We start from the raw sequence: 19,133 nt of genomic DNA on the forward strand, positions 1-19,133 counted from the left end.
TTTTTTGGGAAAACTACTGATTTTCGCTGATAACATTAAATGGGAAAGTTGAAGATAATTCAAAAGTACGTATTTTGACTCTGCATCTTTATCCGTTCTCTTGTTATAAGCAAATTTGATATTGACAATACTTTTTTCGAGGAAATGACGGGATTAAGCGGGGATATAATAATAATATGAAAAAGTAGAACTTTTTATGTACTATTTATGATATTTTTTTCGAATTTGTATTAATAATAGAAACGGACCTATACCTGTTTGTTTTTGAAAATTGATCGATCGCCGCTGACAATTGAAAGGGTTAGCGATCAAAATGAACCCCCACAGGTCAAAGTATGATTAAATATCTACATAATATCAGAATTAACATTTTGGACATTATATATATGGCTATAGTTTTTTTCTACTTCGAATTTCTTCATAAAATTTTAGGAGAGTATTAATATTAAGGTATTACTATGATATTAAGGAATATTTGTATGTAAAAAATTGATAATTTGAAAATTGTAAATAAGACAGTCAGTCAGTCCCCTTCAGAACTCAAAATAAAAGCTTTACCTGAATTTAAAAAGTAAACTTTAGTTTTATCAAGAAGAAACGGAAGAAAAACTCTATATATGGTTAACTCTTTAATCAATATCTCTTGCAAAGTGAATACAATTTGGTGTTTCTACTGCATATGTACATGATTTCCATGATTCCAAGAGAAATTTTTTTTTCTTTAGTTAAATAATGAGAGTTTTATGACCATTCAAATATAATATTTTTCTATTGAATAAGGAGTGAGTACCTTACCATCCCAACTGATAAGGGTTATTCTACAAACGAAGAAAAAAATGGATATGATTTTTGCGGGACATTTTTCGTACATTCTATTTGAAAAATTCAATTTATTATTTTACAGAGTATACAAGGTCTTTTAGACTAAAGTCTAAAAGACTTCAAACTTTTAGATTTAAGGCCATTAAAAAGGGCATTGGGCCCAGCACATGGACTTCAGAATTGGGTCCAGTAAGAAATAAAGTATTCTATGCGTAGAAGCTCTTTCTTATTTACACTTGACTTACCTGAATGACAACGTGGCTCAGCGTATAGGATATGAAATTTTCGTTTGTTTTACATTAAACAGTAACCCCAGGGGAAAATAGCCTGTCTGCCATGCTATAAAAAAATAATAAACTTCATTATTTTGCTTTAATCTATGGCCTTAAAGTCGTAGTTAATAAATCACACTTTTGACTTAATTTTGTTCGAGAGATACTACAAGTTCCTGAAAATTTGGCACTTTGAATGGCAATTGTCCCAAGAAGAAAATAATTTTAATTGAAAATTATTTTTAGGGCCCAACTAGAAGCTAACACATTTTTTATGATTTTTTAGATGAGACACCGACAGTTTCTTAATTTGTAGAACTACCCATATATATTATCATGAACAATTCTTCATATTGAATGAATGAATACATTCGTTACGATCAAAACGAGCATATACAGAGTTAATTTATAGTATATTCAATAAAAAAAAAGTTTTTTTTTAACTTATAATATAGCCAGCCCTTCATACAGGAAGTTCACATCTCTTCACTTCAAATAATACATGTTAGTGGTATACATAGGTTTATACCTAAGTTTTTTTACCTCTGTATTCAGATTGTAAAAAATAATTTTTACTTTTGAAAGTATTCAAATTTTACAATAGAAAAGTTTAATCACAGGGCTAGTGTCGGATTAGCCTCATAGCACGAGCAAACAAATGCTACGGACCTCGCGATTTTGAGAACTAAAATGCGTTTAAGAGTGCTCCCAAAAAAACCATAAAATTCTCAGGTTTTAACTATAAAAAAAAAACTAAAATTTCTATTGAAATCGTGGAAATTATGTACACCAGGCAGTAGAAACATAAAATTGAATTCCCTTTGCAGATATTGAAAAAAGAAATAAGAGCAAAGTTCTCTCTTCCGTTTCTTCCTTAGGTCCGTAACTTCTAATTAAAGTCCTAAAGGAGACTTTCTCATATTAAAATTTTCAATTAATTAACTTTTTTAACATCAAGTTTTTTACGATACTACTGGGATAGCAGCATTATTAACGTACGTGTGCGAAATTGGCACTACGAGTAGCACGAGTTGGGCATTCGTAAAAGTACGTTAATAAAACGTTATCTCACGTATATCGTACAGAACTTTATCCACGTCTCTAAAATGGAGAAAAAACGATATAAAGGATCATCTTTAAATCGTGTATATGCATTCTCATTAATGCCTTCAATAAGCTGGTAAATTTTTTAATATTCCTTCTTACGATTAAATTTATAGATTTGAGCAGTTAACTTTTGCGTTTTTAAAATGTAAACCCTATATTGAAGTGTTTATAAAAGTATGCTTTGTTATGTAACAATGCTAATTTTCTTAAGATTAATTTGGAAAACTTATACTCATTCGTTAAAAGCATGACAAATATTTTCTAAAAAGGAAATTTTAACAAGCGGCACTCGTTTTCCATAAAATACCTTTAAAGAAATGAAATAAATGACATTTATCTGCTATTTCTCCTGTAAATGATTTTCTCCTAAATCTTTAGGGAACAATATTTCAAAAACTATGGAATATATCGAAAAACTTTACTCTTTATTTTCATTTCATTTGCCTAAGTTCTAACAGAATTCACCTTAAAAATTTGAAACTTACCTAAGTCTCAAATATTTGCACACACTCATTTTTTTTGGCAACGTCCTTAATTTAGAAAATGATGATAGATGATGTCACAGGCCATAATGTATAATATTTCCTATATTTTGAAAATGGAATTTGATTACATAGGTAAATAATGAAATAATTGTGTGAAAATTCAATCAAATTAATATATAATAAAACAATATAGAAGTTTCCAGAATTTCCGCGAACAGCACTAAAAAGAGTTCTATACAGAAAGAGTAGTTATTGTAGTTGTTGGGCTACAAACTCTGTAAATAGGTAATTTAAGAATCACTTTTATACAGAGGTCACATGTGAGTGTCGCACATCATAGTTTTTTTGTTGTTTTGTTTAGATATATAATCATTATTTCATTTATATAAAATGTATGTCTGCCCACTTCACAAGTTTTTAACTTTTGTGTTATAATAGTGATAAATAACAACAAACATAATATAAGAAGAATGTAATAACCACGTACAATAATTTAACTGTGTCAATTAAAATTTAATTCGGTATCGTAAAGGCTCTTTTTTTTATTATTTTATAGGGAAAAGAAATTATAAGGGCGCCTATTACAGATATTATCTGTAATACATATATTGGTCTGGTCTTAATTCAAGGGCGTTAAGAATCAACTGTTTCAATTAATGTACCTATGTGGGTAGAATACATAAAGGAATGAAATAGTAAAGAGTTTCTGTCATCTATTGAGCAAAAATACAGATTTGGTATTCTTAAAACAAATGAACGTAAAAAAAGGGGGTTTTTGCCTAAAATTTTTTATAGACAAAAATAAAGATTATTTTGTGGTTCTGGTCAAAAATTTGATTTGAAAACCATATGATATTAAAGTTTGAGAAAAACGCGCATTTAAGCCTCAATTTCAGATATACATAGAAAATATATATTTTTTAATATTTTATTTTTTCAAAGCAATATCGAAAACGGTGAGGTAAGATAAAACATGTCTAGAATCCAAAAATGATGAGAATTGTCCAAAATATGAAATCTAATAACTTATTTTAATGTTAAATAAAGAAAATGTGGTGTCCGGAAGTATAGTACTTCTGTTCCACCATATGGACGTAAATCGAAAAAGCACAAGTACGCGTGTATCTAACTTTTAGTAGACTTATTAAGCCGGAAAATATGGGAAATCGGTGGAACAGCTCCGATTTCAAAAATTCTTGTTTGTACACTCTCCTTAGACCTTCAGGAACATTTAGCCGCACTAACCTCTGCAGAGTAACGAAAAATAAGAAAATGGCAGATAAAAAAATTGTCTACATTTTTTATCATTGTCATTTCTAGGGGTTGTTTTAATGGATTTGCAAACACTTTTAGCTGCCTTTTGATTTCGAATTTTAGATTAGCGATTCCGGAAACTAACCAAAAGGAAGCCACTCATAAAGTTTTAATTATGTATTTATCATTTAACAAAGCACGTTTTCTATCCCACGGTCTATGAATCCGAATGTAAATCGGTCTATGAATCCGGATTTAATTTCCTCGCAATGTCATTCTCCCTTATTTGATACCAATTCCAGATATAATTTATTTGTACAGATTTATTAATAACGCTGTTTGTGTCTTACAACTTGTTATAGTTAAAAATTGTATTACAAAAATGTCTCACATTGGGGAGCATGTGTTTTTGTATCTGCGTCCAAGGACCGTTCAGTTAGTTATATTTAGTCGGTGTCTACTCTCTCATCTACATCCCCTCAAGCCACCTCGCTCGTCCTATGTACCACGTAACACACACTGAGATAGATTCGATCACGACTTATATAGATTGAGTGTACACCGTGTAAGCAACATTAAAATGTAGCTTAACTACGTATGCGTTCAAGAAAAAGATTTGAGGTTGTAGTCTTCACACAATAAATAATCCATGACAAAGACTTTATGAATTCTGACAAATTAAATTCAGACACATATATGAAATAAAACTGAATATATGAACCTTACCGTACATAGCAACGAATTCGCCACCTAGATTAGGTCATGTAAAACCAAATTTAGGAAAGGGTCCAAATCCTGGTACTTGCCCCGAAAATCAGTTGGTTTTGCAACCCATCCTAAGTTAATTTAAAAACGTATCCCATGTTGAAACCACAAGGATCCGTAGATAAATGGAGCCGATCCATTTCGAAAATATTCAAAAGACTTGAATGCCGTTGATTTTTACGAACTTGTCGTATTTAAAGAATTGGATACAAAAATCAAGTGCATTTGACCTGTTCCAACATCTGTGCAATCATGACTTGCAAGAAGCGTTGCCTAATGTAATTAAAGTTTTAAGAATGTACTGCACATAACCAAAGACATCTGCAAGCTGTGGCGGAAGCTTCAGCAAACTGAAAATAATTAAAATCTATCTGCGTTCAACAATGAGTCGGGAATGTCTATCTGGCCTCGTGATCTTAGACTTTGAATATAAAACTGCCTTTGAGCCGGACTTAATTAGCAAATAGATTCTTTCTAGACGAAAGTAAGACGTGTAAAATTGTAGTAAGAAAAATACCGAGTACTAAAGATTATGGAAAGGTCTTGTAATAGATATACGGCAGCAACATCCGTATATCTATTACCGTCTAACCTAAACCTCTACCGATAACGATATCGGCAGTTACTTTTATAAACAGTTACAGAATATGGGTACAGTCACCACAGGGCTTATATGATACAATACACTAGTAAAAACTGTATCCAAATCAGTATAACAACTTTTCCATAGTTTTGGGATCAATTTTTTTCTATTTAGTTGCAATAACAATTGCAAAAATTATTTTAAACAACATCAAATCCCAAAAATTGAAATTCTTGGTATTACTTGACTCAACATTTTTATCGGAAAAATTCATTTTGTATAAGTGTTATTCCATTATCCATATCTAGTTAGAATAAACAAAAAAAAATATATTTTACATAAATTTTAATTTTATTTAATTTTACGTCCCAATTATGAGAATTTTTGCAGAACGGTTAAGCATAATTCAGCCATATAATAATTTCTAGGAGTGTATGTTTCAAATTATGCTGGTCAGTTTTAAGTTTTTAATAAACCAAAGTCGTATTGTTCAACGATACTTCGTAAACTAGTCAGTACAAAAACGAACGGATTTCAGTACATGACTATCAATATTAAATACACTTTACTACTTGGTTCTTTATGTCTGACCGAAACTTAAAAACCATAGACAAGTTTGACCCATTCAACGTAACAAAACATTATTATTTATGTTTATTATAATAATCAGTTTACAATATTATCCATTTTCAAATGATTTTTATAAAATCACATAATACATAGGTTACGTTTATTAATTTATAGTTGGATATTAAATTATTTATTCGTTAATTTACTAATTGTATGTGTCAAAATTATATTTACCTTTATTTATCGTTATATTCAACATAATAATAACCTAATTCCGCAACAATTCTGAAAAAGCTTATTTTTTTTGTACGAAGGTATATTTTGGTGGTCTTATGAATTTGTAAAATGTTCGCATTTCTCCATTAAAAGTTTTATACAAAGTGATAAAACGCGAAAAACTTGCTTAAAAAGTCTCATTTTGCTTAGTTTACAAAAACGGCGGGCGAAAAAATTCACTTATTAAAACTGAAGTTTCAAGATCATTATATATTTCCATATCAATGTGAATTGGGAACCAAACGGTGTGATTTAACGCGATTCTAGACGTTTTTTTCTGGTTTTCTACATTGCGGGATATTTACATACATTTCGAGAGCTTATGATAGAAATTGAACACTTCAATCATAAAATTAGTTTGCAATTAAGTGAAAATGTTAAAAATTACGTGTGTAAAGGCTTGGGAGGCCAAGCGACCATTTAAGAATTTCATAAGTATTGTCCAAACAAGTATATAGTTTATACTTGCTAAGAAAATAAAAAACTCACTTATGTATTTTAAATAATTACACCAAGAGCAGGACTAAGATCATAATTATCTTGGTCTTGGTCTTGATCTTGATCTTGATCATTGTATCTTGGTATTGGTCTTGCATTATTAGTTTTAATATTAGTCTTGGTCTTGCAGAATCGAATTTTGGTCTTGCAGAGATGAGTTGTTTGTCTTGGTCTTAGTCAAGCGAGTTTTGTTCTTGATCTTACATCAGACATGTTTTGAACTTTTAAGTATCGATTAAGCCTTATTGTATTATTTCAAAGTTTTTGGATTCTTACTTTTAATAATCGTTACAAAATTAAACAATTTTCTACATATATAATATTTAACTATCTATGAACAATCCGCTTCGCTTGGCAACTTCAATTTTAAATACAAAGATTATTGGGTTATAACCTTCACTTCATATTCCATCACTTACCCACTTTTTGTTTACAATTTCGTTTAACCTCGGAAATTACCAGTGTTTCTCTACTATATTATAAATAAAAACCTTCCTCTTGAATCACTCTATTAGAAAAACCGTATCAAAATCGGTTTCGTAGTTTTAAAGGTCTAAGCATACACTTGGATATAGGGACAAAGTCTGTCACCCAAACTTTGTTATATCGAAAGTTTATTTCGTAAATTAGTTTATTTCTTTATTTCTCTGGTTTTACTTAAAATGCGATAGAAACTCAGGTATATTAAAAAAAGCACATTGAAAAATTCTTTAGGGGGTTCGTTAATTATATTCAACGATAAGTTTAGTACAAGTGTTGTAAGGGGAAGAGTATTATTAACATTATTGGTAGCTATCCAGCGAGGTTTGCAGCTTAATCGGAGAATAGAAAATACTGAAACATAAAACATGGAAATTTTTGAGACCCGTTGGCTATGAATAAAAAAGAATTATGGTAAATCATAAACTTTACAAAAAAGAACTAAAAATTCTATCAAATAAAGTTAAAAATAAAATTTTTCTTGACATCATATAAAGTTTTTAATGTTATTAATTGAAACAACACTGTATATCTCCGTCTAGAAACCATAGTTAAAGGTACCCGATAAATTGTGAGTAAGTCAACCCGATAACCTGAAATACTATAATTTTATATTTTTATTTATTTAAATGTTAAATTCGTGTTCATCATGTTTGATAATATATATTCTTCTTCTCTTTTCTATCTCCACCATTAAATAAAATAAAATACACCAAAGTTACAAACTTTGGTCGAAAAAGTTTACTACCAATCTACAATTCAATTTACTGTTTAAGTATTATCATGACCAGGAAACTATAAGAAATATAGTGAAATACTTTTCCCTCTGGCATTATGACATAACATATTGAAAAAAGAATTTATTATTTCAAGAAAATTTGAAAATTCAATCTAGGCCTGTTTATACCAATAATCAATCAAATGAGCCGATAATCAATATTTTAAATTTTTTTATTATTATAGTTGGAGCTCATCAATTGAGCAGAATGATAATTATCTGAATAATAATAATTGCTCAAGAGAAAGTATTTTGTTTGTTGAGTTTACAAAGACTGAATGCATTACTATCGTCTAGCGTGAACTTTGAAGACAAAACAACTTACAACCCCCAACCCACCAAAGGAAGTGGCGAACGATCGAAAAAATCTAAGTTTGTTGTAACCCGTTCCTGACAGGTGTCGTCTGCGCCGTTTGCTATTACTAGTTTACAAATACAAGAGTGTTTAATGTATTAACATACTATCGCAACTTCAAAGCCGGAAAACTGTAAATGCTAGTCATACAGAAAGGTACAATGCAAATGAACGAGCCCTTATTCAACTATTGATACCCCTCTTCAACAATTCAGCAAATTCATGACTATAAGTTGTAACGTCTTTGTATTGTAGCTGTTGCGGCAGTGGTCATTTGTAATATTCTTGACATACAATGTGTCGCATTTAATATGAAGACACCCTCATATTTTCGTTATTTATAGGATTATCGATTTAAAATTTTCAGTCATACAGAGTGATGGGTCACATTTTTTAAGATACTTAACCGAAATCAGTACTTTAAACTCAGCATGTATGACTGTGAAAAATCGATATTCGTATAGAAAACGAATATATGAGGGTGTCTTCATCTTAAATGAGACACACTGAAAAATGTAAACCCTTATTTTTGTTTTAAAAAGAATATAATTTGAAAAAAAAACATGGATCCTATGTTTGAATCGGCGCTTGAGTGCTATCATTTTTTCTTAATTATTGTTTATATCCGGCCTGACAAAATATTATCTAAATGCGAGCATATTCGTTATTAAGTAAGATGTTGTACACGTATGCAGTCAAAATTAGCTACACTAAATCACAACCTGGTTAATAGATCGTTAGTCTGAATATTCAATAGTTTTCCACAGTTCAAAATTTAATATTTACGATAAGTGGCGTTTTTCAAATATTAATTTTATTTAATGTTTCCCAACTTTCTAACGTTAGTGTAACTTAAAAAAAAAGAAGAAATGAACACAACACGTCTAAGCATCCGACCTAAAACCAAACGAACCACTCACTTTTTGTTTATATAAAATATATGAACATAGTCATCTCAAGCTGTGAATAAACTACCATCATCATCAACCTGTAACATTTTTCGGGAAGTTCATTAGTACTGTGTTATAAATATGTGAAGAGATAGGTTAGATAGAGGTACTACATTACCTACATATTACATATCCACTTAACTAAGTTAGTTAGGTGTATCTACACTGAATTAAATCATTATCATAATGTAAAGGTGTATGTTTACAAAAGTTACGAATTCAAACAACTTTTATTGTATTTTATTTGTAGTCGTGTTTTAATGTCTGACAAGTATTCCTAAAGAAGACCAATCGAGACAATTGCTTCCTCCAAGACTGAATTTTTGTACAGTATATATTAGGTGATATTTGAAAAAAAATACTCATTCCATTAAATAAATCCAATTTTTTTTCTTTTTTAGTAAAAATTTTCCATCTACCAAGTTTTATCAAATACAGAAACAAAAATTTTTTTGTGATTTTTTCAAGAGCTTAAACCCTTATGAAACCCTTTCGATTTGAATAAAAATCATTTTTATACCACACCACGTATATGAAATATACCAAGGTATACTAAGTTTAGTCCCAAGTTTGTAACGGTTAAAAATATTGATACTATGAACAAAATTTTGTTATAGGTGTTCATAATATCACTTTATTAGTCCTTTTACGGTTGTCTGTCGTCTGTCCGTCTGTCCACGATTACTCAAAAACGAAAAGAGATATCATGCTGAAATTTGAGCCACATAGGTCAATTGGATCTTGGATCCGTAGGACCCATCTTGTAAACCGTCAGAGATAGAACAAAATTTTAAATGTAAAAAATTACTCCAAAGTTCCTTATAAAAAATTAAACAGCTTTTGTTTGAAACATTTTTTCGTAAACATCACTGTTTACCTTTGAGAGCGCAAATTATGCACAAATTGTATAGTATGTATTATATGGCAATATCAGTTATGTATGTGTGACATGTATGTATGTGTAATGTGACAGAGCAACAAAACTGTCTATACGTGATATTTCAACAATTAACTCAGACAATTGTTTGTTTTCACTTGCCTAGAGTAAATTTGACCCAAAAAATACAAATGTGGGTTCTTTAACAATTTATCGTGCAGTTTAACAATTTATCGAGCGACAATATTAATCGATATCTAAAAAATTTATTAAATAGTAAAATTAACCAAATTTTCATGTTTTTTTAAGTAAAGCAAAGGTCTAGAACTAAAATTATTTAGAGCGTTTTGAGAATTACAGTTTTAAACGATATTAAATGGCGATTTAGAACTTTTCTCGTGAAAAGTACCCTTTTATAAGTTTCGAATTTCAATAAAAATGACACTATTTTTCGAGAAAGTTCATGCCTTATTGAGTTGTACTCCGATTGGGTTGTAACCCAAGAAATATTTTTAAAACTTTATTGAATTAAATTGGGCCACACTTCGAATACATTAAGATAATAACACTTTAGAATAAGTTTACTTTCTTTAAATTGTTTGGAAAATATCTGGAATAAAATTAATTACCCTAAACTTTAAAAAATTTGGCGATATCCACTTAAAATGCTAATTCCAAATACCAAAATATTTTAGACTTTTTCAGTATATAATTTTTTCTTATATGTGTAAATGCTGATTTGCCGAATTTTTTTGACAATATGAGCTATAATATTACATTTTTAACACGGTTATTAGCTTTACCTGTATGTATGTATGTATGTATGTTTGTATGTAAGTCTCTATTATCATACTCATGCATAGGACATCATCAGTTATATACATTTATTATACTACCGATAGCCATACTATGCATACATACTTAAAACAAGCAACAAGCGTGTTTTTTAGATTTTTTAACTATGTTCTTATTTACTAACAAAACACGACCCAGATTGGACATGTGGGAAAGGACTATGTTTTGGGAAAAATTAATTGATATATTGAAGAATAAGGCATCTTATTCAACAGATTTTGTTTCCCAGAAATCTTTTATCGAGAATACTTCTCCCAAAATTTTCGTGACTTTATTGAAGTGAATTCTGAAAAATTGAATAACTGATGGTTTTAAGCTTCTTTAATTCGTTAGGTACAGTCGCTCGTTGTTCTTTCAGTGTAAACACAGTTCATCGTAATATTTTATTAACAGAATATTTTATTCTAATGCGGCAAGGGTCGTTTCAAGTCAAAACTTTTGAAAAATGATTACAATAAAAAACGAAGTGTACACAAAACTTTTTAAGTTACAACAAAATATAATATAAAATTATTATAAATAAAAAATGTTTTTGACATCTATGTATAAACTATAATGCTATAGGCAATACGTACAGATAAATGTCCTAAAACATTGCAATAATTCAATTCTTATAGTAAACCCAGGATGTATCTCAATTTCCTTTTTGAATTACCAACAAAACTCAAAAGTCGACGCGGCTCATAAATAGCCGAAATTTTGTTTAAAAAAATGTTGAGTAAAAATTCCATCGAAATCAGATTAATCGTTTCCATGTTTAACACAAACATACAAGCAGACAGACAGACAGATAGCTAGACACACAATTTTAATAATATAAATATGTGATATTCTAATTTTTCATAGATTATTTTGTTGTTGAAACTATGCAAATTTCCAGTAAATCAGTTCCTACCAAATAGTTTTTGTAATACACAACTTACTTCCATATTCAAAGTCTCCATTGTTGTAGAACACCCGCATTCTAGGCCACTCAGTTGATATTTATCCTGATTTTTTTATTGGTTTTATGTGTCTGGTAAAAAAAAAGTGCCTCCATGACCAATTTTAGTAAAAACAGAAACTCCGTTTTCAACTATGTAAAAACATGGGATGGGTCAGGGGACCCAGGAACGAAGTGAAACTTCACAGGCATTGATATAAAATTTATATAAATTATAAATTGATTAGAATGGCAATCAATTTTAATAAATGTTGTATATAAATTAATTTTGTATGTAATTCTGTGAGTGGAAATGGATTTATTCTAAAATTTTAGTACCCGAGAGCCATCTGTGAATGAGAAAAAGAGCTATTGTTAAATTTAAGTAGACGAACGTTATCTATGAATAGGAACTGAAATTATTATTAATCAGTGAGAAAATGAAAAAATGGTTCAATTTCAAGTCTCGTAAAACTCAAACGTGATGACGTCACCGTTTTTTACAGATCCACTCTCGGTATCTATCTTTAGAGTGGTACACGTCACGTCAAAAAACTTTAATTCTAAGACAGTATCCTCCTAACACAGTAAGACTTATTTTCAGGAATACCTCGCGTGTCAAATTTATATGAATTAACTGCATGGTATTTACTAATATGTCGGACAACCACTGTACACAGAATATCTACACAGAAGTTTTGTGACGTTCTATGTTTTTCTTATACAAATCATTCATGTAATAATATACATAATATATTTATATTATACATTATGGGGTATTATTAAAAAAATAATTTTTTTTCTTTTATTAATTAATGTTATTTATTCATTTTTTAAATGTTTATCACAAATTATATTATTTATTTAAATTTATGAACATACACACAAAATATAAAATGATATTAATAATTTAATAACTAATGACCTAATTACTGATTAAAAATTCATTATTAATTATTTGATTGCTCATATGGATAATTTAGAAATTAAATATCATTATTTATATTGCAGACAATGAACTTATCTAATGCGACTGTTATGTCTACACAATATATCGCATAAGCGCCAGAGTTGTGGCAGAAGCACTTCTTTCTTTATTTTTGCTTGACCAAGAAAAGATCCAGCATTTTGGTATACTTGCTTGATATATACATTGCCTAAATATTTCTTAGACTCTTGTAAAACCATCAATATACTCGAATAGACATTTTCATTTTAAAAAAGTGATTACCATTTTTCGGTCAATTTGTTAAAAAACTTATGTGATAAAATGAAAAACAAATATTTTGTATCTTTGCTTAACTTATTACTGACTGTACGAAACAATAATGATAAGGTCTATTATCAGTGCAAATTAAATATTCGAAGTATATTATTTAAGCTTATTCAAAATGACATAAAAAAAAAAAAAATATTTTGAACAATATTTCAGTTACACAAAACCACGCAACCAAATATTATCTTTTAGAACAAAATGTCTAAACCAGGGTTGAGTATGAACATCATAAAGTTCGTCACTTTTTATAAATAACTGACATGTTGTTTAATTGTTAATTTCTAGTTTTGTTGAAAATATAATTGCTCCTTTTTGTCTCAACATGATTTTTGGCACAGAGGGGTTGGGATAGTGGACAGTGGATAAAACTTTGTCAGAACACTTAAAAATATTAAAACGAAAAAACATTAAAACATCCATGAACAAATCATTAATCAAATAATTTATTATCAAATTTATAAAATGATTTCGAAAATGAACTATTATTTATTATAATGAATTTAAAATTAATTCATTCATTCATTAATTAAATTAATGATTGAACCCATACATGACGTTAAATGGCATTTTTGAAATTATCTTGAGTTTTTAATTTTTATAAAGTGATATAAAAATTTTTTTGCAGCAAATGATAATCCCTTACGAAAAATTTAATCCAAGGATCGTTTATCCAGGCCATTCCAACCCTGAGCAATGGCTGTTTTAAAAAAAAACTTATTTTCCGAAAATTCGCTATGAAGGAGAAATTTTCGATTTGTTAAAAAATGGGTGCGAGCTCGTAAATGCGCAACATAGGTCAATTGGGTCTTGAGTCCGTAGGACCAACCTTTTAAACCGTTAAAGATAGAACTAAAGTTTAAATGTAAAAAATGATCCTTATAAAAAAATAAACAACATTTATTCGAACATTTTTTCGTAAACATCACTGTTTACCCGTGAGGGCGCAAATTACTTTAGAGCATTATACATGTATTGTAATGTATCAAGTATACACTTATTGAATGTATGTATGTGTTTGTTTTTTAACATTTCCACTGAAGAAGTGAAGCGAAAGATTATCCTATTACTTTGCGTGTAAGAGTAACTATCTTTCTTTACTTACATGACTATAAATGGTATATCGACAATTAAGCCGGTCAATTGTTTGTTTTCACTTGCTGAGGTTATGTCCTGAGCCACTTGAAAAATTACAAAAAACGCTTTCTTAAAATTTTGTTTCTACCCGACCAAATTTTTTGCTTCTCAAAAGCATGGATTAAGTTTCGTTTCATACATCCGCTGTACTGTAATGTCATCTTTGATTTCGAAGAAGTTGTCGGCCGTAACCGTTATTTGTATTTATATGAATTAGAAAATAAAGCAACGATTCAGATTGCTAAATTTCTCTTCTATATTTTTGGAAGTACAGATAAAATAAACATTTATTTCCTTGTTCCAATATATTTACGAATCCCAAAATTTAATTTCAAATATACTTGATTGTGGCGTAGGTACAAACTCATAATAATTTAACAATTTCATCAATTAATACTTGGAATTCTTCAAATATAGCTTGTTTATACTTTTCATCAGTATCTAATTCATGTTTTATAATTTTTGCACGTTCCTTTGTCCAAAGACCCTCATCATTCTCGGCTATGTATGTACTCAATCGAGTGAAATCCATCAATAAAAATGATTTAACCATACAATTTAACAACAAAACCGGTACCATTGAAGTATTTATAGATGCTTTAAACACATCCATCGGAAAGACCACATTCGAATCTAAACCGATTTTATTTAATTCGGTCGAAAATTGTTCATAATAATAATCAAAAAATTGATTCAAATCATGTTGTCTACGAAATTCCGTTGTAGTATTTAAATGTAGTAACGTAAGAATATCGTGAGCAGGTGGTAAAAAACGCAGTAATTGATAATCAATAAAACAACATCGTGGAGAACCATTTTCATTTGAAAACATAATATTATTCGACCATAAATCACCATGTGAAATGACTTTATATTGATTTTCCACCGGTTTTAAATATTCGATTAAATCATTAAATTTTTCATTAATTTTCTTTTTGATTTTCAAGTTTGATGTTGGCATTTCGTCTAGAATACAATTGAAGGAATCTATTGTAGCTTTACACCATTCTTTACCAAGGTTTGTCTCCAATTGCAAGATGACTTCTTTGAAAAAATTTGAATATTCTTTTAAAATGGAAAAGTTCGGATTTAATTTTTTCTTATCATGAATTAACTGGAAATAAAATGCATTTAATTTTGCTAAAGATTGTATACCCGCAAAGCAATCATTCAAATTAAACTTTCCACGTTCCACGTTTATAGTAAAGCCACGTTCACTTAAATCTTCTAAAACTAATAAACGTTCTCCAACATAATCATACAATTTAGGAGCCCAATCGACGTTATATTGTGTAGTCAATTGTAAAAATTCGGCTTCACGTCCGTAAATATCATTATTACCGTCACGATAGAATATAGAAGCATCTAAATCCAATTTGAATTTTAAAAAGAATTTCACTGTTTTTAATTCATTTTTTGTGGTTATTTCAAATTTTAAAAAGAAATGTGTTCCCGAAAATCCTTGCGGTGCATCTGATAATGGTTTAATTATTGTATTTATTATTTTGAATTCATTAGTTTTTAATTTTTTTGCTATTAAATTTTCACAAACTTCGTTTGTTAACAATTGTTTAAGGTCTTCGTTACACATTTTAGTAGATTTTTATAAACAAAAAAATGGAAATACAATTTTTCCCTAATTAATACAATTAATAAATTTGAATTTTTATGATTTCAATTAACAATTCTACAATAAATAAAACCAAATTTTTGTTTCACAATATATTTATATACCAAAATTATTGTTTATCAATTTTGAAAATTTGTGCAATTTGTTGCTTTTCATCTTAGTGATGACATTAATGGTGACAAAGCAATTACTGAATTCTGAGTATTCTATTTGTTACAAACATAAAATTTATCAAGGACTTTGAGAATAACACTATTTCTACTATCCGGGATAGAAATTAACATTGACGTCTAATTTTATCGAAATTAGGATTGCCTCCTAAAATTATTTCGATTTATCATCCTCATCTTCACCGTGCTCTGTCTGGATACTGCTTAATAATCTAGATAATCGAAATAAATGAAAATAATTAAAATTTAAGAATGAACTGCGTAGATAACACCGACAAATTCGTTATCTATTTTTCAAGTCCTGAATTCTACTTATACGTACGTGCATTCTTTCAATTGGCAGAACAATTCTAAAATATTTCTTAAATATAGAAGGTTGGAACATATGGTTGGCAAATTATAATAGGGGAACCCAATAGGGTATTTGAGTAGTAACTCGAGCGCGTCTGATTAACATACGAAAGGTTTCTTGGACCTTCCTTAGTACCCCACCAAACATTAATCCTAAATACGGGGACGTAGGGTAAATAATTAGATTAGTAAAAAAATAAATTGCGTTAACGATATGGTAGCTTAATTACATGCTAAAAAATTACATTTCAAATATCTGAAAAAATTTTGATCGCGCTCGAGTCACTACGGACAACCCAATTTTTCAAGCCTCCCATTTTGCGTCACACTTAAATCATCAGATTATTGAAATCTATATTTTTTAGCATGTAATTAACCCATCTTAATCTGACGCGCTCTAGTTAATGCACTTATCGTAATTTTTTTTATTCATCAGATCATCTGCCCTACGCGCGTCCCCTCATATTTAGGGCTAATACTTGGAGGAAGTACTAAGGAAAGTCCAAGGAACCCCTCATATGTTAATCTGACGCGCTAGAGTTACTATACAAATCCCTTCTTGGGTTCCGCTATTATCACGTCCTTGTTTCAACACTTGAGACATTTTTGTCTATCGTTTCAGAACAGTAGAGTCAATTAAAGAATTCATTCAATAAACATGGCAGAGCTGACAAAATAGTTGCTGTTTCTAAAAAAAAGGAAACGGATTTTTTCAATATGCTAACTACGTGGAAATCCCGCAAATTTTTTCCCATTTAAGTCAAAACAAGCATACTTTTACCACTTTCCGTGAGAGAAAGGAGAAAATTAGGTATAAAAGAGAGTAAGTATGAGTACTTTAATATGCGGTTGAAAGTGTTAATTTCTTGGTCTTTAAGATACAAAACTTTTTAGAACAGTGAATCTTTTGTTGAACTAATGATATCATTTTCTAACTTTTTAAAATATTTATTAATAATAAATTTATTTATAGATATTAAAGTACTCATACTTACTCTCTTTTATACCTAATTTTCTCCTTTCTCTCACGGAAAGTGGTAAAAGTATGCTTGTTTTGATTTAAATGGGAAAAAATTTGCGGGATACAAATTAGCTTTTGCAAAATTTTACCGTTTTTTCCTAGTTTGAAATTATATTAATTTCGGTCTCTGACATTATAGCTAATCATTTTTAAATTATCTTATTTAACTTGTTATATCCCACTCGACGTAAAGTACCTAATTGTATAAATGAAAACTGCTTAAAAGCTATTTATAAATTAAATAAAATTGCGCAATACTTATTATTTTATTTTGATATATGGCGAAATCAATGCCACCGGCTAAAAAATTGTCCAGATATCAGCTCTATGAAATTCAAATTCAAAAACTTAAGAAGAATTAGTAACCTAATGTCTTAAATTAAGTAGACCATGCGTTCATAGAAACTCCATTTCGTAATTTTCGGGTTAAAATTACTCTAGAAATCGAATTAAGTTTAAACTACATTGGCTGATTTCCAGCTATACATAGCTGAAAAGCTAATAGGTTAAAGCTTCTAAAGCTTTTCAGCTATGTATAGCTGGAAATCAGCCAATGTAGTTTAAACTTAATTCGATTTCTAGAGTAATTTTAACCCGAAAATTACGAAATGGAGTTTCTATGAACGCATCCTAATAATAAATAGAATATCTGTTCCAAATTAGAAATCAAAAGAAGAATTGATATCCTTATATCATGAAAGACATGAGTTAGAAAGGTTGGGATTTTCGCAATTTTAGAGTCAAAATTACTCGTCTAAATAATTTGTAAATGATTAACTGTCGTCAAAAATCGATTTAAATCAATTAATAATTTACATCAGTTACGATGAATTAAACAAATATTCAGACACATATAGATCATAGATAAGATTTTTGAGATTCTCAATCGCCTCCCATTCTCATCTCTAAAATTATCTTTTTCGTATAAATCCGGAAAATTGATGGTCTTGAAACCCAAAGAGTTCGTATCAAATCAGGAAACATGGATATTGTTTCCCATATATGTTAAAAGATACTCATTGGCAACGAATTCAAACTTTCCAATCCTTTCGAACCTGTAATTTCTGTTTTTTAATGTAACAAATACAGTATTCATGATGTCCACGTAATAATGCAACTGTACGAAGAGATTACAGAGAATTTTACATATCTAAAATTAGTTTCAACATCCCCAGCCCTGATTTAAGCTACGAAATAAAAGCAGAATATCTTTGTTCAATAAATCGTCTACCTGAAAGAAGTAACTAATAAACCACTATTTTATCTCGTAAAAGATAAAAACACAATGAATAACAAATATATCTCCACCTTCGTCAATTACATTACTTTTATATTTGAACCAAATAAAGAAAACAAGTATAGTTCTCAGGATATACAAGTTTTTTTTAATATATAATGATTATCAATAAGAGAAGAGAATATATATAAATATTATGCAGATCGATTTGATTTCCATCGTCAATCTATAATGTAATAGGGTATTTCTTTGTATGGGGTGGCGCCGCCGCGCTCTCCATATATTAATAATGTTATATACCATCTTTATTTATGCTCCGTTACCTTTTCTAACAAGGTGTCCAGTTAGAAATCAACACAATCTAAAACATATTATAATACCATTCACACGGGTATTATTTAACTAACACTTACCTTTAAAAACAAAAAAGAATTAGATTTGTGAGTGTCTAGTTATAAAACTTAC

At 29.3% G+C, this 19,133-nt stretch overlaps 2 protein-coding genes across 2 annotated transcripts in view; both read right to left on the reverse strand.

Moving 5' to 3' along the window:
• Positions 1-19,133, reverse strand: part of LOC123296583 (MICAL-like protein 1) — a 284,328-nt gene that overhangs the window by 258,307 nt on the left and 6,888 nt on the right. The window lies entirely within an intron of this gene.
• LOC123296584 lies at positions 14,492-15,893 on the reverse strand. The gene has a single exon (XM_044878115.1). The coding sequence runs from the start codon at positions 15,848-15,850 to the stop codon at positions 14,624-14,626; it is 1,227 nt and encodes a 408-aa protein (XP_044734050.1). The 5' UTR covers positions 15,851-15,893; the 3' UTR covers positions 14,492-14,623.

Source organism: Chrysoperla carnea, chromosome 3, assembly GCF_905475395.1.
Source record: "Chrysoperla carnea chromosome 3, inChrCarn1.1, whole genome shotgun sequence".
Classification (NCBI taxonomy): domain Eukaryota; kingdom Metazoa; phylum Arthropoda; class Insecta; order Neuroptera; family Chrysopidae; genus Chrysoperla; species Chrysoperla carnea.